At 38.2% G+C, this 25,412-nt stretch overlaps 1 protein-coding gene across 5 annotated transcripts in view; it reads right to left on the bottom strand.

Annotated features, from left to right (window-relative positions):
• The window catches only part of LOC138757913 (cytoplasmic polyadenylation element-binding protein 2), a 161,415-nt gene that overhangs the window by 49,415 nt on the left and 86,588 nt on the right, over positions 1-25,412 (bottom strand). For 2 of the 5 annotated variants that reach the window (XM_069926015.1, XM_069926013.1), the window contains exon 5: positions 6,862-6,885. The exons of 1 other annotated variant lie outside the window; for it this stretch is intronic. In XM_069926015.1, the coding sequence (XP_069782116.1) occupies positions 6,862-6,885 (24 nt within the window). Of the gene's footprint in view, positions 1-6,861; positions 6,886-7,204; positions 7,358-25,412 lie in introns of those variants that run through there. 2 more of the 5 variants (XM_069926016.1, XM_069926017.1) reach the window with 2 other exon arrangements.

Raw genomic sequence — 25,412 nt, 5'->3', positions numbered from 1 at the left:
AGAAAAAATTAAAATTTAAAAGAAAATCTTTATAACTGAAGCTGAACACATTAATGTTGGCACATATCTTTTTGAACAGATGTACTGCTTGTTTGAAAGGTTGTTTTCTTCTTAAGTAGCTCAGAGGATCAAAGATGACTTGCTTCCATTCTTTTTGTTTGGTGGATTCAAGTACAATTTGCCATTCTCTGTGTGAAGAAAATCTCCTTAAAGGCTTCTTTAACCATTTCTCCTTCCACCCTTAACCCACGTCCTCCAGTTTGCATCTCACCTACTCTCAGTGGAAAAAGCCTATCCACATTTACTCTGCCTATAGCCCTCATAACTTGAAATGCCTCTATCAAATCTCCCATCATTCTTCTATGCTCCAGGGGAAAAAAAGTCCTAACCTGTTTAATCTTTCTCTGTAACTCAGTTCCTGATGTCTGGGCAACATCCTAGTAAATCTTCTCCGCACTTTTTCAATCTTATTGATATCTTTCTTGTCGTTAGCAGACCAAAATTGCACACAATACTCTAAATTTCACCTCACCAACATCTTGTACAACTTCAACACAACATCCTAATTCCAATATTCAATACATGGGTTTACAAAGACCTATGTGCCAAAATCACTCTTTCAGGAATTATGTATTTGTATTCCAAGATCCCTCTGTTCTACAGCACTCCTCAGTGCCCTACCATTTACCATGTATGTCCAACCTGGGTTTGCCCTTCCAAACTGCAACACCTCATATTTGACTGCATTAAGTTCTATCTATCATTTTGCAGCCCATTTTCTCTGCATGCGACATCATGGGTACAAGACTTCAGTCCATTGAGGACAACCACATGAAGCGGTGTCTTAAAAAAGCAGCCTCCATCCTCAAAGACTCCCACCACACAGGACATGCTCTCTTCAGAATCAGAATTTATTGCCATGAACAAGTCAGGAAATTCAGTGTTTTGTGGCATTACTATTAAAAAAATAGTGCACCAAAAGTAAGGCAGTGTCTTTGGTTCATTGATTATTCAGGAATCTGATGCAGTGGGGAATAAGTTATCCTTGGGTCGTTCAGTGCACTTCTTTAGGCTCCTGTACATTTTTCCCCGATGGTAGCAGAGTGAGGAGGGCATGGCCTGCGTGGTGGGGGTCTTTGAGGCTGCTTATTATTAAACACCGGCCTCATGGAGATGTCCTCAATAAAATGAAGTCTAGTGCCTGTGATATTGTAGGCTGGGTTAATAACCTCTGGAGTTTTTTCAGATAGTGATGCAACCAGCTAGGATAGTGATGCAACCAGCTAGGATGCTCGCCGTGATACATTGTAGAAGTTTACAAGAGTCTTACGAGTGTCTCCTCAGACACCTCATAAAGTATTGCCACTAATGAGCCATTTTTGTGGTTGCATCAACATGAGGGTTGAGGACAGATCCTCGCAGATGTTGACATCCAGGATTTTGAAATTCTTGACCATACTGAGCCCTTGATAAAGACTGGATTTTGTTCTTCTGAAGTCCATAAACATGTCCTTGTTTTTTTTTAACATTGAGCACAAAGTTGTTGGCTCTATCTATCTATCTCCCTCCTGTACACTTCTTCATTGTCGTTTGTGATTCTGCCAACAACTGTAGTGCCATCAGCAAATTCGTAGATAGCATTGGAATTATACCTGGCCACACAGACATGGGTGTATCATGAGTAGAGCAGTAGGCTAACCACACATTCTTGAAGTACATCTATGTTGATGGTCAGTAGGAAGGAGGAGATGATTTTACCAATTCATACTGACTGTGATCGTCCAATAAGGAAGTCAAGGATCCAGTTGCAGAGGTGGGTGTAGAGGCCCAGGGTTTGGAGTTTCTTGACCAGGACTGAGGGAATAATGGTGTTGAAGGCTGAGCTGTTGTCTATGAAGAGCAACCTTAGGTATGAGTTGCTGTTTTCGAGGTGATTCAGAGCTGAGTGGCAATATTGCGTCTGCTGTGGAGCGTTGAGATGATAAGCGAATTGCAGTGGGTCCAGACCTTTGCTTAGGTACATGTTAATTCAGGCCATGGCCAACATCTCAAACAATTTCACCACAGTAGATGTTGGTGCTACTGGGTGATAGTTGATGGGACAGCTCACTCTACTCTTCTTGGGTTCTGGGATGATTGATGCTCTTTTGAAGCAGGTGGAAACCTTCGAGTGCAACAACTGGAGGTTGAAAATGTCCATGAAATTCCGGCTAGTTGGTTGGCAGAGATTTTCAGTGACATGCCAGGTATGCTGTCAGGGCCTGATGCCTTGCGAGGGATTCCCCTCTTGAATGATGTTCTGCCGTTGCCCTCAGAGAGAGATATCACAGGGTCCTCAGCCTTTGCAGGGATTTTAGTTGGCACTGTTTGGTTCTCCATTTCAAAGCAGGAATAGAATGGTTCAGTTAATCGGGTAATGAAGCATCAAAGCCATCTATGGTGTTTGCCCTCACTTTGTAGGCTGCAATGGCCTGCACTCCCTGCCATAGCAGGTGTGTATCTGTCTCTCTCTCTAGCTTCCTCCAGAATTGTCACTTTGCTCCAGAGATAGCCTTCTGCAGGTCGTACATGGACTTCTTGAAGAGATCTGGATCCTTGGCCTTAAACGCCTTTGATCTCACACTTAGCAGGTTGTGAATACTCCGATTCATCCAAGGTTTCTAGTTGGGGAACAATGGGTACATGCACATGGGCACACACACATCTACGCAGGTCTTGATGTAGTCAATAGCACCTGTTGCATATTCATTCAAGTCTACAGATGAGTTCTTAAATATGTTCCAGTTCATCAATTCAAAGCAGTCCTGCAGATGCTCTTCTGCCTCCCTCTACCATAATTTTGCCATCTTCACTACTGGTGTAGTCATCCTCAGTCTCTGCTTGTATGCTAGGAGTAGAAGTAAAGCCAAGTAATCAGACTTTCCATAGTGCGGTCATGGCATGGCTTGGTAGGTGTTCTTCATGGTGGTGTAGCAATGTTCTAGTGTGTTGGCTCCTCTGACCTTACACCTGACGTATTGGTGGTAGTTCGTTAGTCTTCTTCAGGTTGGCCTGATTGAAATCCCCTACAATGATCAGGAAGACATCAGGATGTGCTGTCTCATGGTTGCTAATCACAGTACTCAGTCCCTCCAGTGGCAGCCTGATGTTAGCCTGGAGTGGAATGTACACTGCCACCAGTGTATGATGGACCAGTGGATGATTGCGGTGAACTCCTTAGACAGATAGAATTGGGAGTAATTGATTGCCAGATGTTTCAGGTCGGGGGAGCTGCACTGGGACATAACCAACACCTTTGTGCACCACAAACGCCGCTTCACCTGGTTTTTCCTGATGCTGGTGTCTGGTTACGCGGTGGAAGGTGTAGCCGACGGTTGTGGCATCATGTTCAGAAAGTCCTCATTTCGTCATGTTTCTGTAAAGCACATCATTCCACACTCCCTGATGACTCTCTGATGCTGTAATCTGGCTCAGAGTTCATCAAGTTTGTTCTCTAAGGATTGTATATTAACCAGGAGGATGGTAGGGAGTGGAAGCCTCAGAGCCCATTGTTTTAGCTTAACCTGTAGTACCACACTGCGTCCATGTGGTCAGGTCTTCTTTAAATGGCCATGTGTCTGCTGCTAGTGACTCCCGCAAAAGTGTAAATGGCCTGTTCACTGACTGTTTGAAGAGGTTTTGAATGCCTGAGCGTTGGCTGTTTAAAGGTCATGTGTTCCAACGGAGACTCTCATTTCTGCCAATTGTGAGGTCTGCTAGCTATCTTAGGACATCCTTATTCACAAGTAAGTTTGATTTTGTGGTTCTGGGGTAGAATTTTAATAGTTCTGAATGGGAATATTTGATAGACAGAGTGGATGTGGATAGACTATTTCTGTTAAGAGGAGGAAAGATTAAAACAAGAGGACATGAGTTAAGAATTAAGGGGCAGAGGTTTAGAGGTAACATGAGGGGGAACTTCTTTACTCAGAGAGTGGTAGCCGTGTGGCATGATCTTCCGGGAGAAATAGTGGCGGCGGAGTCAATTGTATTATTTAAGAAAAGGTTGGACAGGTATATAGATGAGAAGAAGATGGAGGGTTATGGGCATTGTGCAGGGAGGTGGGACTAGAAAGGGGTGTTTGGTTCGGTGCGGACTAGAAGGGCCTAATGGCCTGTTTCCGTGCTGTAATTGTTATGTTATGTTATGTTATTATTCCCGTCAGAGCTGCACAAGGGGTTGCCACTCTAAGGTGCCATTTTTTATTTGTGGTTATTGCTCAGGAGTTCCTTTGAGTCCTTATGGATGTTACAGGTTAAGAGACTTTGAACATATCTTTGAATCTTTCCCTTGGTTCGTTCGGTGATCTCTTTGTGTGACGGAGCTTGTAATAATGTAAATGTATTGAGTCTTGCAAACAGCTTTTTCAAACATTGAAAAATAACTTGCTTACTGAACAGAATACAACTGGAAAGTTAGTGTGGGGACTGATTGCTCAGAGGCTGGTTTCTTACACTTCTAGTAAATTTGAAACATTTTACATCGACACAATTGGACTTTTCTTCAAATATCTTGTTGCAAATAGATAAGTATCAAAAGCACACGAGAGGAAGAATTACTCTTGCCCAGTAGACCATGGGTTTTATGCAGTCATATGGTGCAACAACATTTGGTGCAAAAATGATCCACATTACCCTCAAGTTAGGGAGGCAAATGTAAAAAGCATTCCAGCAGAATCCTCATATATATTTGAGAGGACACGACTATGTTTACCAAAAGGTCACATCAGCAAGAGATTTGAAGGTTGCCTGAACATGATACATATATCATCATCAAGAGTGAGCACTCTTCTAAGAGAAAAGTGAAGTAAAAGGGTAAAGAACACCAGCTTTTGAAAAAAAAATGAAAAGAATCCTCATCTTTCCTTGATGTTGATTGTGAATATTATGAAACAAAGATGCCTTCGAATTAATTAATTTTAAAGCTTTCTTTTCTGCATTGAATTACAATAGGGCTCTGAATATGGTTAACTGAAGAATTCACTGAGAAAATGCAGATCAGCTGATTTGTTAATGAGCTTAATATTTGTTAACATTAGAATTAAAAGAGTAAAGGCAGTAATAAATTATTCAGGCTCTTATGTCTAATTTTCCATTCAATAAGGTTTTGATTGATCTTCGATTTTAGTGCCATTTTCCTGCATTAACCAACACCCTTACACCACGATACCTGAAAGAGGTTCAAACTATCTTTCAAACTCTTATCTACATCCAAGTCATCAATTTCTTTCATCTATTTAAACTTGGGGACAAAGGTTGGGATGAGAAAAAGCATCTGAATAAAGCCACTTGGCCTACCATGAAACTTGCTGACAATGGTTTAAAATGTCCTGTACTTAATTGAGGAGATGGTATAACAGTGGATTTTAGTATAGGCATTCTAAAAATGATAAAGAACAAGATGAACTTTTAAGATTTGCTTCAGAGCAGTTATTGGGTCAATCAGTTTTCAGTACTGTATATAAATGAACAAATCAGAATACTGTTTTAATGCCGTGTTTATACATCCTTCATTGTTAACATTTTAAAATATTTGCTATTTTTAAAACCTAGCATAAAATTGGGACTTGTTACACCATAATTACCATAACTATTTGTAGCATTGTTCAGTTTTATAATCATGCAGTTGCGTGGAAGATCTCCAGTCCAGATAAATTCAAAATCCAATGCATTCGGGATTTCCTCCAAAATGGATTTATGCCCACACCCACCACCCCCCCACCCCACCCAATCCGATCAAGTACATCCATGCATTGCCATTTTCAAAGCAAGTAATACTGATGCTTCCAGAAAGTGACCATATGACTGTGCTTGGTAGTGCCATAGGAAAGCATTTTATATTTACAAGTTAGGTAAGTGTTGGGCATTACGTGACAGAACACTTGTATTGTTAACCAAATTGCATTTGACACTATGTTTCATGAAAAGCTATAAAAAAAATCTAATAGGGTCCTGCAAAACAAAACTAAATATGTTGCTTTCAATAAGTTTGTTTTCAGCAGTTTAAGCAGGCATTGTACCTTGGCCTGGTCCACTATTGTGGAAAGACCAATTTCATCAGGAGGCTGCAAAACACACAATTTGTGACACTGCAAGAGGTGGAAGAGAAAGTCTGTAGACAGGCCATGATGATGAATATATAACTGTGAGATAGAAACCAGCTTTGTAAATCATCTATAATGCAGATGAGATGTGGTTCCTCTGGAATTGTATTTTAAGGAATATGCTTAAAAGAAAAATAAGTAGTCTCTGACTTAAAGGAAATCTAAGACAGCAACTATTTTTGTGTGGCATAAACAACTGACATACAGAGTACATAAGCCGCTTATGATATTCAGGAATGGCCATTTTTAAGCACCAAAGACGACACATGCTTAGAGGTACAAAAAAAGGGCACCAATATTAAAGAGCTGACTACTATATACTTTGATAATTACATTGCAAAATTCATGTGGTGACATGTTAAAATTGGACCAGTGAACTGCCAGGTGAAGAAATTGTTTCTATGATATTGCTTCCTCTGCAATAGTTTAAAAAAAACAGTAAAAGAATCACAAGAGCAAGTTAACATGGAATCAGAAATAAAATTGGGAGATCAGAACAGAGGATCCAGGAAGAAGAACTTCAACCATTGAGATCATGAATACTGCTTTCAAGAAAAAAAATCAAGGAGTGGAGATATTCAACTGTAGTTATTTTGTGCATAACTGAAATCTATCAAGAAATGTTATGATTCAATAATTTGCAAAAATAACAAGTCATCCAATAGCATTGTTTTATTTAAAAGATACAGTCTAGTTGCACTAAAAACCAAATGTTTACCTCGTCTTCTCCCATAACTTCTTGCTGCATGCAAACAAAGGATAAATAGAATTTGCATCAAATGTCAAAGAGGATTTCAACTTTACAGAATGTAATCCAAGTAAAAATTAAAAGCTTTGAAACAAAGCTATTGAAACAGTTTAATTCATCTTGTAGCTCTCTGTACTTGACAAATGCAATTCCCTTAATTTAAAAGCACAAGTTTTCAAGACAAAAAGATGAATCACAAGTTAAATCACCACTGATTAAAATTTGAACTCAAATTCTGCATTCAAGAATGCTTCAAATGTATTACAGAAATATTAAACAAATCTCTCATTAGTAACCAAGTGGCATTGCTTACCTGGCAATGCCAACACAATTACTGTCAATTGATCAGATTTCTGCATATTCTGTATCAGCACCATGTTCTCAGAGTAAATAGAGCATTCTGATAAACAATGTTAAGGCGTCATGTACTTTCAAAGTATTTTTTCTTGAATGAAAGAAGAGTGTGAGACACATCTGCAAAATAAAGGGCCTATCATTACAAAATGGCATAGTACACCAGTGGTAGTACACCACTGGAACTCGCTTGTCCCTAGGGGGATAGAGGCTATATTATTAGATAATTTTATGACTGAGATAAATATTTGAAAGATAGAAGAATTGAGGGTGATGGAGAACTGGCACAAAAAAGGAGTTGAGGCCATTAGTCATAATCATATGGAACGGTGGGGTAGGCTTGAGCAGCCTGATAGCTTACTCCTGCTTCTGTTTTCTTGTTCTGTCAAAGTCCTGAATGATGATGATCAATGAGAGTCAGGAAGAGATGGCTCTATGGTTATTATCAAGTATTTGAATGCAAAATAGATCTTTAAATCAAAGTACTGAATAAATTATCCATTTGTCTGCATGAACAGTGCTAGTCTTCAATCATTAGATCAACCAGCAAAAAGCAGTAAAAAAGCAAAACAGTTAGTGCACACTATTAAGTGTCAACAATCTGGGTTTAAAATCAGGTGCTGTATACAAGGAGTTTGTATGCTCTCCCCATTACCATGTGGATTTCCTCTGGGTGCTGTGGTTTCCTTCCACTCTCCAAAAAAAAACCACGGGGTTTGTAATTGGTATATTTGGGTTGCTTAACTTTATGGACTGAAAGGGTCTGTTACCATGATGTAGGTCTAATTTTAAAAATATTAAAAAAAAAACTATGTTGGGGAATTAAAGCCCAAGGATCAGATTCCATTCTAGCTGAATGACAACTAGGATCCAGAACACAGATTATAGCAAAATTCAGTATATCCTACAAAAGTGACATTTATTTGGCAAAGTGAAAAACGGCCAGACATGCCGAGTCACAAAAATAGCTGATTTGCAGGTTGATTTCCAATTGTTATCAGTTTGAGTAACATGCACCCAAAAAACTACTCAGTGTGCTCAAATGTACTTTGGTCAGATCGATTAGCTTAAGCACATGACAGACTTGGTTGAAATACTGGAAAAAAAAGTTGTACAAAGGTGAGCTGACAGTAAATCACCATCTGACCAAAGGAAATAAATATGCCGATGTAAAGTTCAAGCCAAGTGATCATGAGGACATTTAACCAACTAAGCATTTTCTCTTGCACAACAGAAAGGATAGTGATTGTAAAAGAACAATTGGTTTAGATCCAGGAGCTACTGCAGCATTTAAAGCAGTTTTCCACTTCCAACCATCTTCAGCTGCTTCAAGGAAATCACATGTACGAGAAATGTTTGCAATGCTGCTCACTGTTTAGTTCTATTAACCATTCCCACAACACAGTTGAAGTCTGTGTTCATCTCCAGGAAGACCAGAACAAATCTTGGGCAGACGGAAGTAATATTTACAATGGACAAGTGCTGGACAATAGTATTACCACAGTGTAATCACCCACCGACCACAGCCTGCGGTTCGATTTGACTAGAAACTGAGTGAAAACATTGCAGCAACCAAAGTTGGTCAGAGAGTGCCCTAACTCACTGAAATTCAATTGCTGCTTTTTTTTTGCTTAAATAACAGTCTTGAAATATTAATGCAAAGATAATTGTTCAAAATATGCTTGAAAATTTAAATTTAAATTAAAAAACTGGAATTAATGATATCTGGAATTAGCAAACATGACAAATGAAACATCTTTTACCACTCCCTGCCCTCCCCTCCCCCTCCCCCTCCCCCACATCCAATACCCTCTACTCCAATGTCTCCATTATCTTGGTGCAAATAAAAGCAATAATATGTTTCATTGATTATCACTCATTGTTCAGTGCTTCCAAAAGTTGGTCATGGGCTACATTAACTCCAGCCTCACTTCACTGCAATTTGTCTATCCTTAAATTAGGTACTACCTCCCTGGCTTTGCTCTCTACCCTAGAACACCTGGAAAACAAGGACACTCATGCCACACTCTTATTTATTGACTATAGATCCACCGACAACACCATAGTTCCAACAAACTCATCCCTAAACTCTGAGACACAGGTGTCACCAAACTTCCCTCCCCAAACTGGATCCTCTGTTTCCTGGCTTGCATATCACATTGAGAAGTGGTGACCAAACGTTCTTCTCAATAATCCTTAATACTTGTGCCCTGCAAAGTTGCATATGCAGTATCTTCCTGTACATACAGTAGAACTTTTATACTCATGACTGTACAGCCAAACACTGCTCCAATTCCATCTACACGTTTGCAGATGACTCCACTGTCATAGGCCAGATCTCAAATAATGACGAGATGGACCATGGGAAGGAGATGGCATTGTGACCTCTTCCCCAATGGGAGCAAAATGAAGAAACTCAGTCACTGAATTCAGGAAATGGAGAGGAGCAGAGATCCTGTACATTGAAATGGTAGGAGGCAGTGATTAAGGAGAGCTTCATGTTGAAGGAAGTAAATATTGCAAACAATCTGTCCTGGTTCAATCATGTAACAAATTTACAATCAAGAAAATGCACCAATGGCTCTTTTTCCGAAAACATAATAAATTCAGCATTTTCCAGAGATGTCTCATCAACTTTAACTAAGTGCCAAATGAGACTTGTTTGGTATGGGAAATGCTCTGCCTAAACCACAAGAAACCCCTGTGATTTGTAAACATAGCTCAGCCCATCATGCAAACCATCCTCTCCTCCAATGACTCAGTCCATACTTTCCAGTGTTTTGGAGAAGAGGACAACAACGACAGGCTTCAATGACCTCCACCATTTATTAAATGCTTTGAGCATCTGGTGATAGAATGTACAGGTGCTCCCCTACTTACGATGGTCTGACTTCAGATTTCTTTTCAAGTTACTATGGTTCAAATCCGTACTTTCAATTTCAAATTCCGATCTGTTCCTGCACTTGTGATATGCGGTACGCTACTCTCTCGCGAGTATGGCGGCATCACACGAGAGTATCATGCAGCATAGTCTCTCGCGATGTTGATTCAACTACACTCGCAGTCTCTATAGCGATCATGCGAACGAGTGCACTGTAAACACCCATATGTGTCTCCTCACCATCCAGCAATTAATTATAGTTCAATGCTTCAAACATTCTTCATTCCCAGTGTGCTTTCAGCTGTGTACGTTAATGATTTTTTTTCAGCATGGAATAAAGGTATTCAAAATTTAATTATAAAAAAATGGTAGGTGAGGTATTCTTGATTGACCCAATTTATTTTGCCAGAACGCAACCCCATTGTAAGTTGAGGAGCACCTGCATCAAAGCACACTATCCAGACACACTGGACCATTTCAATTTGCCTACAGGCAGAACCGTTCCACTGATGATGCGATAGCCTTGTCTCTCCATTCCATCCTGACCCACCTGGAGGGATGACACCTCATACACCAGGTTGCTGTTCATCAACTTCATAGAATCATAGCCCAGAGGCTGGTGGAGAAGCTGTCCTCGCTGGGACTCAACACTCCTCTCTGTAACTGGATTTCCTAACGGAAAAACCATAGTCTGGCTGGATTGGCAGCAGAACATCAAGCAGAGACACGCTGAGCACTGGGGCACCTCAGGGCGTTTGCTCAGCCTGCTACTGACCCACTACTACAACAACAGATCCAGCTCCAGAGTTATCATGTTTGCAGATGACGACATGACAGTCGTTGGGCCTCATTACCAACAATGAGTCACACTACAGTGAAGAGGTAGAAAATCTTGTGAAATGGTGTGAGAGTAACAACCCAAGATTCAACGCGGACAAGACAAAGGGCATGATGTGGACTTCAGGAAGATCATGGACGACCACCCTCCATGACATTTTTTATAGCTCGGTAGTGGAGAGCACAAAATTCCTTGGAATCCACTTCACAAGTGACCTATACTGCACACACATCTCCTCATTTGTCATCTCCTCAATAGCGACTCTATTTCCTTAGAAGGCTGAGGTGGGCAAGGCCACTGGACACCATTCTATCAACATTTTATAGGAGCTCCATTGAGTATGTGGAGTGGTTGCTGCAGAGCATTGGATCAGAGGTCAATCCACAGGACATAAACATAGCAGAGAAGATCATCCCCAACCTCACCCATCAATGTGATTACTGGTATCAATTGTTTAAAGAGGGCACACAAAACCAATGAGGACCCTTACCATCCCACATACAGCATCTTCCATTGGTAAAGAAATATAGAAGCATTAGAGCCACACCAACAGGCTGAGAAACAGCTTCTTCCCACAGAGATTGAGACTGCTAAACTGCTAAAATAACTGAGATTCCACTATTTATTAATAATATTTATTTTATAATATGTATCTACCATACTTGTCTGTATGCATGTTATGTCTGCATGTGTTTGCACTGTGGACTGAAGAACACTGTTTAGTTGGGTTGTACGTGTACAATCAAATGATAAATAAACTTGAAAAGCTGCCAACATATTAAAGAACCCTTCCTACCCCAGTCACCCTTATCCTCTCCTTCAAGCAGGCAGAATATACATGTGCTTGAATACGCCCCCTGATTCAAGTTTTTTTTTCCCTGATGTTATTGGACACTTTAGATCTCTCACAGCAAAGATTATAGCTTTGCACTGTTTTTAATTGCAATTTTTTCAATACTCTGCACTGCAGTTAACATAAAGGACCCTATTAGCATGTCACAACCACTTCTCATTGTTATCTATGGGTAGAAGGTGAAGAAGCCTGAAGATTCACACCTCTAGGTCCAAGTTGAGTTTCTTCCCAACAGAAATCAGGCTCTTGAACCACCCCTATACATGAATCATGGACTGCTCCAACAATGCAAAAGAACAGTCTGCACTATTGCAAGGAACAATTTTTTTTCCTTGCACTAAGGTAACAATGAATATTTAATTATGTTTGGTATTTATTGTCTCTTTTTAATTCAATGTATCTCATTGTATTTTTTTTTAATGATACACCTGGTTAGCTGCAAGTAAGAATTTTGGTGTAAATGTACATTGTACAGTGTATATGACAATACAACTCTATTTGACATAATTTGCAACACCATTCTTACAATTTGTTATTATTGCATTTCTTGCTATGAGTCAATTTACATAAAAAATGCAAAATAAAGCTTTTTAAGAGATTTTGGTAAACATTATAGTAAACAACCAATTCAGGCTGTTATTAAAATCATTGGATTAGCTGGTTGTATGCATCACAAGTGTTTTACTCGACGGTATTACTGCTGGGGTTTGTTGGCACTCATCCATTAGGGAAAACAGTCTTTTTTCCTTACTTGGTTTGGCCTTTGTGATTTCAGATCGACATCAACATGGATGTCTTTTAGTTCTCCTCTGACATGACCTAATTTCCAGAGCAATGATAAATTACTCTTAAATGTTTGCCTTGGAAACATAATGCATGAAATAAAAACTGCCCAATATTTTTCCACCCAAAAACAATTAGTGTGATGACAGACTGTTCAAAAAACATTTTTAATCAGTGTTTAAAGCTCAAAAACATTTTCAACTTCACTTGCATTGATAAAATTCAAACTACATTCAGCAATTTGGAAAAACAATAATTCAGAAGCTGGGAAGCATATTTGACAATAGACACTGAAATAACTGTCAATTTTTAAAGTTAGAAATGCCTCTTTTCACAATGAGTGCCTGTCCACTCTCACAAGATGACACTGTGAAAAGAGACATTTCTAACTCTTCATAAATGATTGTCCCATTTGATAAAAAAGATTTTCTAATATCTTGCCCATCATTTACAAACATGAGACAGCAGTATTGCTGATCAATATTAAAGCCCGTCCTGTTTTCAAGTTCACTTTGTTGCCCATTTCCCTCAACAGTCAAACATCTAATCAGTGTTTGATCATAGATAATGACAGTATCCACACGTCTCTGAAGTAATACTTAATCAACATTAAAATACATAACATGGCTATTACTTAACTGTTATTTCTGGAACTTGGGATGCACAAACTGGCTGCCACATTTCCTACATTCCAAAAGTGACAACACTTCAGAGGTAGTTTTATTTGATTGCAAAGCATTGGAATGTTGTGTTTGTGAAAACACTGTTTGAATCCAAATATTCCTTTTGAAAATCATAACTTGGAAAATGATTTTTTAAATAAAATGTTAAATTCTGTAAGGTTCTAGTATATTTATTCGAAAGTTATACAAGCAAATGGGAAAGCAATTATTTAAAATATCTGAATGATATTGATCATTGATACAGAGTAATCTATGTCTTGGTATGCAAATTATTCTCATAAGTTAACCTTTGAGTTCAATGTCATTCTTATCCATCAATGCGCACACAGCCCAAAACCAACTCTCCTTGTTTAAATTAAAAATTGAAGCAGGTCAGGCACCATCTGCAAAGAGATAGTTAGTGTTTTGGGTTTGACGTCCAACTTCGTTTTACACTTGTAGGAGGATCAAATCAATAACCACAAAATTTCAACTTGTGTTGTTTAACGTCATCCTTTTCTGAACCCCTCATTCTTTTTCTTCATCATCTCTGGATTACAATTTTCTAGACATTCCTCAGCAGCTTCTCCCTTTGTAACTTACTAAAATTACACTACTGCGCCTTCTACTTCCCCAACACCAATTCTAATCAGTAAACCTCCACTTCAAAATATTATTGTTGATTTCAAATTGGTCCATTGTCCCCTTCCTATCTTCAACTTTCTCCAGACATAGAACTCTCCAAATAAGTTGGGCTTCATCAATTATTTCATGAATTCACTAATTTAAACTGCTAACACTTCAAAGAGCTTGAATCCTTTGTTAAGATTCAATCTTCCTTTCTCATTCAATATATTCAACAAACCTCAAACCAAAGTTCCTGCTCTAACATCTCTTTTAAATATTTTATTTTTCAATAGCAGTCCTTTGAAGAGCCTGGAGATATTTATCATCTTAGTGTCACCACATAAATGCAAGTTGTTGATAGTTTAATATTCCGTACATTTCATTCCAGTAAAAATATTTAGTATTCAGTTTCCAAGTTTTCCAAAGGATATTATCCTTTATTACTGAATTGAAAATCTGCATTGTATTAAAGTGTACAAATTGTAGTTTGAATGATATCAAAGGGCTCAAGACAACAGGTCATTCCTTCATGTTGATTTGAACTATGAGCTTTAGCGCACAAGAACTATCAACTCAACCTTTTAAAACTGCTTAACTGCAGTTCCATTTATTACTTAGTTTACTCTGCCAACATCTTACATGTGTCAATTTAATTATGAATTGTTGGATAACTTGATAATGGGTTTGCGCTTCTGAATTTCTCATTAATAAAGAATCATCAATATATATCCAATTATTAAAATATCAAAACATCTCCATTTATTACAAAAGGACATTATATGTATCTAAGAAATCCACTTAGTGAGAAAAGGAAATTTAAACAACTGTGAAGGTCAGGCTAAAAATAGATCCATTCCCTGATACAGCAGGAACAAGCTCCACATGACATTTTGATGTGAATTTTTCTTCCTTGTGTGGCACGTTCCTTTCACATCTATACCATTGACCTTTCTTGGGAATGATATGCAGTGAGTCATAGTTTCAGAAGCATGTTACATAGTAGTTCCAAGAAAGCGTCTGCTGTCGGCCTCAGCAAACTATCATACTCTAGAATTACCAACCCTACAAAATAGGATGTACAGATATAACAGACAGCACCACATGGGCATGCACCTCTTTCCAAATGATTTCAAACATTTTTAAACATTAAACAAAGACCTTGTGGATTGTCAATTTGCATTGTATACAAGACCGAAAGGAGTCTCACTCGTAGCTGATCATAACCAGTCATAAGACTGATGTGGGAAATTATCTGCAAGTTAGTTGGCATCTGTGGAGACTGAAACAGTTGATGTCTTGGGAAATTAGAATTCAAAATGTCTAGAGAAGGCAGAACATTGAGAATGTCTTTGATCAAAGAGACAAGTAGCTATATTTGCTGAGTAACTTGTGCAAGTTTGTTAATTTCAGATCATCTATCAAGAGGAAACAAATTTGAGGTTAAAAGGAAGAAAGATACAAAGACAAATGTCCTAACCCAAAGGGCGATGAACCTTTGGAATTCTCTACACTGGAGGGCATGGAGACTTGGTTGTGTTCATTTAAGACAGGCTAATTGAATTCTGACTATTACGATTCAAAAGTTACTAGAGAGAAGGTCAAATTTGGTTTCAAGTTCCACTTTTCTTTTATATAAATCCAAATTTTTGTTTAGAACAATTTGTAAATCAAGTTGCTTAATTTGATTGATTAATTCCATGAGAATGAATATTAGTTGATTCATGTGTTTTGGGAATGTCCGAACTTAGAACATTTTTGGAAAGATATTTTCCAAACTTTATGAATGATTCTTCAGACTGAAGCTTCAAAAATTTTTATATAATAGATCCTTATCAGGATAAAACTGAGATAATTTAACTTTAGACTTACGTATTCTGTGTACCACCTTAAATTGTAACAGTCGTGGACAAAATGAAGGCTCATTGATCAAATTAAGAATTGTGTCCCAATCCTCATCCGAGAATGCTCCATTCAAATCACGCTTCTAATTGTTCTTAATCCAGCCAATGAGACCATTCCTAAATCCATTACATTATTGTAAATATTTGATATTAATCCTCCATGGAAAATTGCAAATCAAAAAATACATCAAGAATATTTGCTTCAGAAATTCGAAAAATATCAAAGTTTAGACTGAACAAAATGCCTAATTTTTAAATATATACATGTGTCTATTAGAAAGATTACATTTTGCTGTTAGTTGTACAAAAGAAGCTAAATTATTTCAAATAAAAAGATGTTTAAAACTTTTAATGCCTAATCCATTCTATTCCTTAAAACCTGTATCTAACAAAGAGTTTTGGAAAAGATGATTTGTTACAATAGGAATGGCATGAGAAAAACTATGATAACCAAAAAATTTCCTAAATTGCATCTATATTCTCAATCTATGCCTCATTATTAGGTTCTTAGTTAATTTAGAGAAACAAAAAAGTAAGAATGATCCTAAAATAGCCAACATTGATGTGTTTTTAGAAAAATTCAATTTCTACCAATGATCAAAATGTAACAATAAGAGTGAATTGCAGATATTGGCCACCCAATAACAGAATCTAAAGTTTAGTAGTGAAAATCCCCCTTTCCTTTTAGTATCTTGGAGATGAGCCTTGTTTATACAAGGTTGTTTTCCTTGCCAAATATACAACCATAATCGAATCCAGTGAATCAAAAAAGGATTTAGGAATAAAAATTGGTGAAGATTGAAAAAGATACAAAAAATTTAGGTAAAAATTTAATTTTAATCAAATTAATGCATCCAATCATTGTATTAGAACCATGCCCTTTGATTGCTTTATTTGTTTTTTTTCTCTAGAAGAGGATATGTCTCTGTCTTCAACCCAGAAGAGAATCTGAGCTTCTGCTTCTTTAATAGCTAGACGAGCAATTTTGGTGAAGTAGAAAGATAATGTTTCATCCACTCACATTCAATGGTTATATATCATGTCATTTAAGTTTGGGGGAAAAAAAATAATATTAAAGATGCAAAGTCTGAATTTGATAAGATGAGGAGCTCATTCATGGATTATTATCATAATCTGAGGATTTAATTGGTGTGGATGTTCCAGGGATCCCCTTTCTGGTGTCTGGGGGTTGTTATTTAATTCATATTTACAACATATACATAGCCTTGTTTAGAGGGATAGAGTAGATTAGTGTGGATAATTTTTATCCTTTTTATTACTAAGACAAACAAGTAAAGGGGAGGGGTTAACTACAGATTACTGATCACATCAAAGAACATGATCACATCAGAGAAATATAAAATATCTTATATAAGGGATTTCTACATGTATTATTTGTGTATTCAGTATTATTTTTGGACATAGTACAAGTTATGATTTAACTGTTTATTATAATTATAGAATTTGATGTCCTGAACAAATAAGTTCTGTAATAATTATGGTTTTGCTTCTAATTTCATATGTATATATGATTTATGTTATCATTAGTATACTTCGTGCAAATGTTTTTTGTTTAACTCAATAATACTTTAAAAAGAAAGTTCTGAATATTAATAAAATCAAGTAATATGGTAACAGTACAAAAAAAATGACAGAGGCGGCAAAAAGGTAGGAGACTGAAGTCAGGATGTTTTCCCTAGCCAACAGGATCATAGCGGGTTTCACAAAGTCACATTAATAGATCAAATATTGCTTTTTAAACACTCACTAAACACCGTAAATATTGTGTGCAACTTTTGTCACCAGCTATAAGAAAGACATCATGAAACTAGAAAGGATACAGAAAAGACTGTAAAGAATATTTTACCAGGTCTGGTTTGCTTGAATTACAAGGAGAGACTGGAACTTTTCTCCTTGGAGTCCGGGATGCTAAAGGGGAAGAACTTAGAGGTTTATAAAATCATGAAGGGCATAGATAAGGTGAGTTATAAAGGAACCGAAGGGACATCTTTGAAGATGGTGGGAGATGTTAGAGCAGAGATTTTCAAACTTTCTTTCTACTCAAATACCACTAAGTAATATCTATGCCATAGATGTTCTGTGATTAGTAAGGGATTACTTAAGGTGGTATGCAACCATAAATACATTTGAAAACCACTGTTTTAATTGACTTGTTATTTCATAACTCCAAAGGAAATGCGCCAATGACAATTTTTCTCAAGTAAAATATTTCAGTAACAATTGGGTCTAGAGCAGTGATTCTCAACCTTCCCTTCCCACTCACATCCCACCTTAAGCAATCCCTTACTAATCACAGAGCATCCATGGCATTGGGATTACTTAAAAGTGGTATGTGAGTAGAAAGGAAGTTTGAAAACCATGGTGTTAGAGGAAGTGGTAGAAGCAAAGACATCAGTAATTTTAAAATGGCATTTAGACAGGTACATGGATAGGAAAGGTTTAGAGGCATATGGAGAAAACACCGGCAAGTGGGACTAGATTGATCAACATAGGCAAAAAATGTACCAGGGGTTGTAGACCAATTGGGTGTAATTGGGCAGCACAAGGTCATGGGCCAAAATAGTCACTTACAGTGCTGTATGTCTAAATTTAAATTAAAAAAAAATTAAATTAGGCCAAAAGGCCTATTTCCTAATATAGAAGAAATGCTTAAGCTTTTGAAAAATGAGAGTACCTTAGATCTTGCTTTACAACCAGCAAATAATTAAAAAAAACCAAAATATAGTGTGGAAGCATCAATTCATCTCTTTCACTGACCAGCCAGCCAAAGAACCTCACCAGCAACTGCCCCTCAGGTTATACTTTCCCCCCCCCCCCCCCCTATTTACCAGCTGCAATTTCACATGGTTCACTGTCTCAATGGCTTTGAGTTGATAAGATCCTACCTCTGATATTCATGAACTGTCAAAGATGTTGGGAATCTCATTTTACACTGCTTCGCAATTGGGTGACATGCAGAAACAATTGGGTGGTATGTTCTACAAATATACACACAAATGCTGGAGGAACTCAGACTTGCAACATCCACAGGAAGTAAAGATGTATTACTGACATTTCAGGCCTGAGCCCTTCTTTCATTCACTTTATTTATTTATTTATTATTCAATCAACATGAAGTCACAAAACAAAAATCAAAAAACATCAGATATCTACAATAAAATAGCAAAACTGAACTACATACAAAGAAAGAAGAATCAACACATTATCAAATTCTACACCATTGTTTATAAATACAAAATTACACACCATGCCGAGGAAAGGAGGAAACAGAAAAAAAGAGAAAAGAGTAATAAGAAAAAGTGAAAGAACCCCCCCCCAAAGGAAAAGGAAAAAAGAAAGATAATTCTCCCATATAATTTGACAAAATCATATTTTCAAAAAGCATTAATTACAAACAGATTAAACATTATGTGATTCATTCAGAGCTTATTTCCTCCCTTAAGAGATAAATGTCTTGACATAACTATCGCTGGGAATACTGGAGATAGTGGTATTGGAGACCAGAGGGGGGATCATCAAAGGTAAACCCTTGTGTATCTTAAGTATGGGTTCCATATTCTTAAAAACAAGTAATAATTTCTGAGGTTGTAAAGTTATCTTCTCCAGGGGAACATACTGTGCATTTCTGAATTCCATCAGGTCAGACTCAGTTGGGAATCAGATTTCCAACTAATGGTTATGCATTTCCCGGCCATCGCTAGAGCGAGTTTAACAAATTTCAATTGATATTTCAACAGCCTCATCTTAGGTCTTATATCTGCTAATTTCCCCATTGGAAATTCAGGTCCCAATTCTGGCACCTGAGAGTATCAAATTCTAGTAATTTGTTCCAGGAGATTCCCCAATTTTTTCCAGAAGAATCTCATCTGAGGGCGTAACCAGGTTGAATGCAAAAAGTCCCTATCTTGACCTCATCAAAAGCATAAATTGGATAATTTAGATTTAAATTTATTTAATTTTTGAGGAGTAAGGTACAGCTGATGCAAAATATTATATTGCACCAACCAATATCTTACATTAATTGTACTGCTCATGCTGTCCCGACACAGGTCAGACCAGCAAAATGGATCAATTTCTATGCCCAAATCCGATTCCCATCTTTCTCAACTGATCTAGCTCTTGTTTAGGGGCTTCCGCCTGAAGTAAGAAATACATTTTCTAAGATAAATTTATTTGCGATCCCCTTTTGAACTAGAGTCTCTATTTCAGTGCATTGTGTTAAGGTCAATTCTGGACCTAATTTATCCCATAAATAAATCTTAACTGAAGATAGCAGAAGAAAATGTATTTAAAACTCCAAATTTACTCCTGATTTGTTCAAATGTCATAAATTGTCCCTGTTCAAAGCAATCTTAGATATATTTGATCCCACTCTGAGACCAAGTTTCTAGAATTTTATTATCAATTGTTAAAAGGAATTAATTTATTTTGAGTTAGGGGTGCTTTGGGTGAGAGGCCTCCCTAACATCAATTTGATCATTGACTTTATTCCAAATTGTAATAATATATTTTAGTAAGGGTGTTTCCTTAGGACCAAATAGTAATTTAGAATTCCATTTGTATACAAAATTTTCTATCTTCTCACCAACCTTATGCAGTTCTAATTTTACCCAAGATGACTTGTCTCCTCCGTCAAAGAGGGAAGCGATGAACTTCATTTGGGTTGCTCAATAATATTGTTTAAAGTCTAGGAGCTTTAATCCTCCCAGTTCATAATTCCAAGTTAATTATTGATAGAGACTCTGGGAAACTTACCCTTCCACAGAAACTTCCTTATATATTTATTTAAATTCTGAAAGAATCGTTGTGGTACTAAAATGGGTAGTTTTGGAAATTATATTGTAATTTAAGCAATATATTCATTTTTATACAATTGATCCTTCCAATCAAAGTAATTTGAAGAGTTATTCATTTATTTAAATCGTCCTCAATTTTCCAAAGGAAGGAAAGATAATTCAATTTATATAAATTCTTTAAGTTATTATCCATCTTGATACCATTAAACAGCCACTTAAATTGAGAGTCTCTTTTACCATGATCATAATTCCCACCTGTAAGCGGCATAACTTCACTTTTATCCCAATTTATAGCCCAAGAAAGTCCCAAAAAATTCCAATTCAGACTATTTTTTGTAATGAATTCACTGGGTCTTTCAGATACATCAGAATGTTGTCAGCAAGTAAGTCGATTTTGTGTTCTTCCTGGTTAACCCTGAAGCCTTTTATGTCTGGATCTTGGAGGATAGATTCCACTAACGGTTCAATAGTCAGGATGAAAAGGGCTGGAATAATGGACAACTTTGTCTACTAGATCTGGACAATGGGTACACCAATGAGATTTCACCATCAGTGATTACTTTCATTTTAGGCTCATAATACAGAACTTTAACCTAATTAATAAATAGCTCTCCTAGTCCAAATTTTCCTAAAACTTTAACTAGTCTCATTCCACTCTGTTGAAAGCTGTCTCTGCATCTAGGACCAGAATGACACTCAATTCATCCCTTGTTTACGCTAGATGAATAATACTGAGCAGCCGACTAACACTGTCCACAGACTGCCTCTTCTGTACGAAACCTGATGTACATTTATTAATTTAGGCAAATATTCTACCAATCTATTTGCCAGAGCTTTAGCAATGATCTTATACTCCATATTCAATAATAATATGGGCAGATAAGATGACGGTTTCAATGGGTCCCTATATTTTTTGGGAATCACTAATAATTGCTACTGAGAAAGACTCTAGGAGAGTATGGGTTGCGACTGCTTGATCTTGTACCTCCGTAAATAGAGGTATCAATAAATCTTAATAAAATTTGGGTGAGAACCTGTCTTCTCATTAACTTGCAAGGATAACAATGCTTCTCCTATCTCAACTTGATTAAAGGGAGGGTTTAAACTCCTCTGTTCTTCTAGACGCAAATTCGAAAGGTTCAATTGTGACAGGAAACTCTCTATCGTATTCAAAAACCCCAATGATTTAAAAGCTTCATTTATGTCCTTTGGCTTATCGAAGATCCTGCCCGTTTGACTTAATTGCATTTATCGTTCTCGAGGCTTGCTCTGATTTCAACTGCCAGGAGAGGACCTTGTGGGCTCTTTCCCCTAGCTCATAGTACCTATGCTTAGATCTTGTTATCATTTTTTTTCCAGTTCTATACATATTTATTGTATTATACTGGAGTTTTTTTTTTCTCATCAGTCTTCTATGTTTTTCCACAGAGCTTCTTTGTTGATGGTCCTTTTCTAAAATGGTGATCTCCTTTTCCAATTCATCCATTTCCCTTGTATATTCTTCTTTAATTCTAGAGGCATAACTAATAATTTGGCCCCTTAAATATGCCTTTAACGTATGCCAAAGTAAAAATGTGTTTGCAGTTGAGTCAGAATTAATCTCACAGAACATATTAATTTTATTCCAGATAAAATTACAAAAATCTGGCCTTTTCAACAGCAAAATATTAAAATGCCATCTGTGATTGGTCTCTTGCTTATCTGGCATATCAATAGTCAATACAAGAGGTGAATGGTCTGATAAAGTTTCGCTTTGTATTCAATTCCTATGATCTTGCTCTGCAATTGAGCTGAAGTCAAAAATAAGTCTATCCTTGAGTAGGAGATATATTGTCTAGAATAGAAGGAATAATCCCTTACCCCCAAGACGAAGCATCCTCCAGATGTCCATTAAATTCCGCTCCCCCATTAACCCCAAGATTCCCTTGTGCACTCATCCCTCCCCACCCATCACATCTCTGGCACTTTCCGCTGTGCCCGTAGGTGCAACACTTGCACCCTCACCTCCTCCCTCACCATGGTCCTAGGACCCAAACAGGCCTTTCATGTGATGCAACACTTCCCTTGTATATCCAGAGGACTCTTTTACTGCATCTGGTATACCTTTGTGGCATTCTCTACATCGGAGAGACCAGATGCAGACTGGGAGATCACTTTGCTCAGCATCTTCGCTCTATTCGCAACCACAGTGACCTCCCAGTGGCCAATCATTTCAATTTCGGGTCACACTTCTGCACTTACATGTCTGTTCATGGCTTATGTACTGTCCCACCCTGACCCTCCACAGATTGGAGGAACAACACCTTATTTTCAGTCTGGGCACCCTCCAGCCAGATAGCATGAACATTGACTTTACTTTACTGCTTTCCATTAAACCTGCTTGCCTTTTCTTCCACCTCCCCCATTTCTTGCCTTTCTAGTTCTTTTACCTACACAGCCCTGTCCCCCCCAGGGCTGCTGTACTCTCCCTCCCTTCTCCACCTATCAGCTCCTGCCCTCCTACCCCCCCCCCCTCTTTTTTTCTGACATTCACCGGCATTTTCTCATACTTTGATGAAAGGCTCAAGCCCGAAACATCACCTACGCATCTCTGCCTTTGCAACTTAAAGGATTCTGTTGGTCATGGAGGCTGTTGGGGTGGTCAGTGAGGACAAAGGGAATCTTATCCTTATTGCATGTCAGGCAGAGTGGGCCAAGGCAGATGTTTGTGAAATGGAAGATATGCAGGTGAGTGCAGAATTGATGGTGGAAAATGGAAAACCATGTTGTTTGAACAAGGACATCTCTGATGATCAGGCATGGAAGACTGCATCCTGGGAGCAGACACAATGAAGACTGAGGAATTAAGAGAAGGGAATGGAATCCTTACAGGGGATGGAGCACAAGGTTGGGGTAGTTGTGGGAGTCGGAGGTTTGTATAAGATATCTGTCAATAGTTTGTCTCCCGAGATGGATTAAGTGAATTTGAGGTTAGGGTGGAAGTTGGCAGCAAAATGGATGAAGTCAAGAAACTCATCATGGCCACATGAGGCAGCATCAAAGTAATCATTGATGTAGCAGAGTAAGAGTTGAGGTGCCTTGCCTTTGTAGGCTTGTAATTTGGATTGCTCCACATAGCCAACAAAAAGGCACACAGCTGGAGCCATGAAGGTAACCATGGCTACCCCTTTCACCTGGAGAAAGTGGGATGAGTCAAAGGAGAAGTTATTGAGGGTGAGGACGTTTTGCCAGCTAGAGATGATGGCAGTGGAGGAGGGACTGGTTGGGTCTATTGCCCAGAAAAAAACAAAGGATTTAAACGCCTCCAGTATGGGGCATGGAGGTGTATACTGATGTCCTGTATATCAAAAGTTCGGCATTCTAGTGCCCCTTCCATAAACGTAGATGATTCGACTTTTCCAGATTACATTCCAGGTTTAACACAATTTTACACTGAATAAATGTAATTGCAAACTCTCACTGTATCCAAATTTATTCACTTGATGTACGAGACACCTCGATTTTTTGTTTTCATGTTTTCCAGAAAAGTGAACCATAATCAGAGAATGCTTTAAAGATCATTTAGCCCAATTGTCAATTTGTAGATTGTATTCAGTGGCTTCACAATAGACAATACACAATAGGAGCTGGAGTAGGCCATTTGGCCCGTCAGGCCAGCACCGCCATTTTAGATCATGGCTGATCATTACCATCAGTACCCCTTTCCAGCCTTATCCCCATAACCCTTAACTCCATTACCCACAAGAGTCTTATCTAACTCACTTTTGAACATAGTCAGCGAATCCGCCTCTACCACCCTCTGTGGCAGAGCATTCCACAGATTCACACTTCTCTGGGTAAAAAAATGCTTTCTCATCTCCGTCCTAAAGGGCCTACCCTGTATTCTTAAACTATGCCCTCTAGTCCTCGTCTCCCCCATCATTGGGAACAAGTAATCAGACTTCACCTTGTCTATCCCCCTGATGATTTTGTATACCTCAATCATGTCCCCCCTCATCCTTCTAAACTCCAATGGATACAAGTCCAGTTTTTCTAGCCTTGCTGCATATGACAACCCTGCCATCCCTGGAACTAACCTTGTAAATCTGCGCTGCACACCCTCTATAGCTAGTATGTCCTTCCTCAAGTTTGGAGACCAGAACTGGACGCAATACTCCAGGTGGGGTCTCACCAGGGCCCTGTATAACTGCAGAAGGGCGTCTCTGTTCCTATACTCCAATCCCCCTCTTTATGAAAGCCAACATTCCATTTGCCTTCTTCACAGCTTTCTGAACCTGCATGCTAGCCTTCAGTGACCGGTGAACAAGTACACCCAGATCCATTTGCACTTCCCCACTCCCTAGCTTGTCTCCATTTAAATAATACTCAGCTTTCCTATTACTTCCCCCAAAATGAATAACCTCACATTTGTTCACATTGAAATTCATCTTCCATTTAGCCGCCCACTCCTCCAGCCTGTCCAAGTCCCTCTGCATTTTCCTTACATCCTCCTCACACCCCACACCGCCACCCAGTTTAGTGTCATCTGCAAATTTGCTCATGTTATTTATAATCCCCTCATCCAAATCATTAACATAAATTACAAACAACTAAGGACCCAACACCGATCCCTGAGGCACTCCACTCGTCACATCCTGCCATTCTGAAAAAGACCCATTTACTCCAACCCTTTGTTTCCTATCTCTTAACCAATTTCCTATCCATGTCAGCACCTTACCTCCAATACCATGCTCCCTGATCTTGCCCACTAGACTCCCGTGCGGTACCTTCTGGAAGTCCAAATACACCACATCCACTGGCTCTCC

This window comes from Narcine bancroftii, chromosome 3, assembly GCF_036971445.1.
Source record: "Narcine bancroftii isolate sNarBan1 chromosome 3, sNarBan1.hap1, whole genome shotgun sequence".
In the NCBI taxonomy this organism is placed as follows: domain Eukaryota; kingdom Metazoa; phylum Chordata; class Chondrichthyes; order Torpediniformes; family Narcinidae; genus Narcine; species Narcine bancroftii.
The sequence above is the reverse complement of the archived record's forward strand: the minus strand, read 5'-3'. Positions and strand labels throughout refer to the sequence as shown.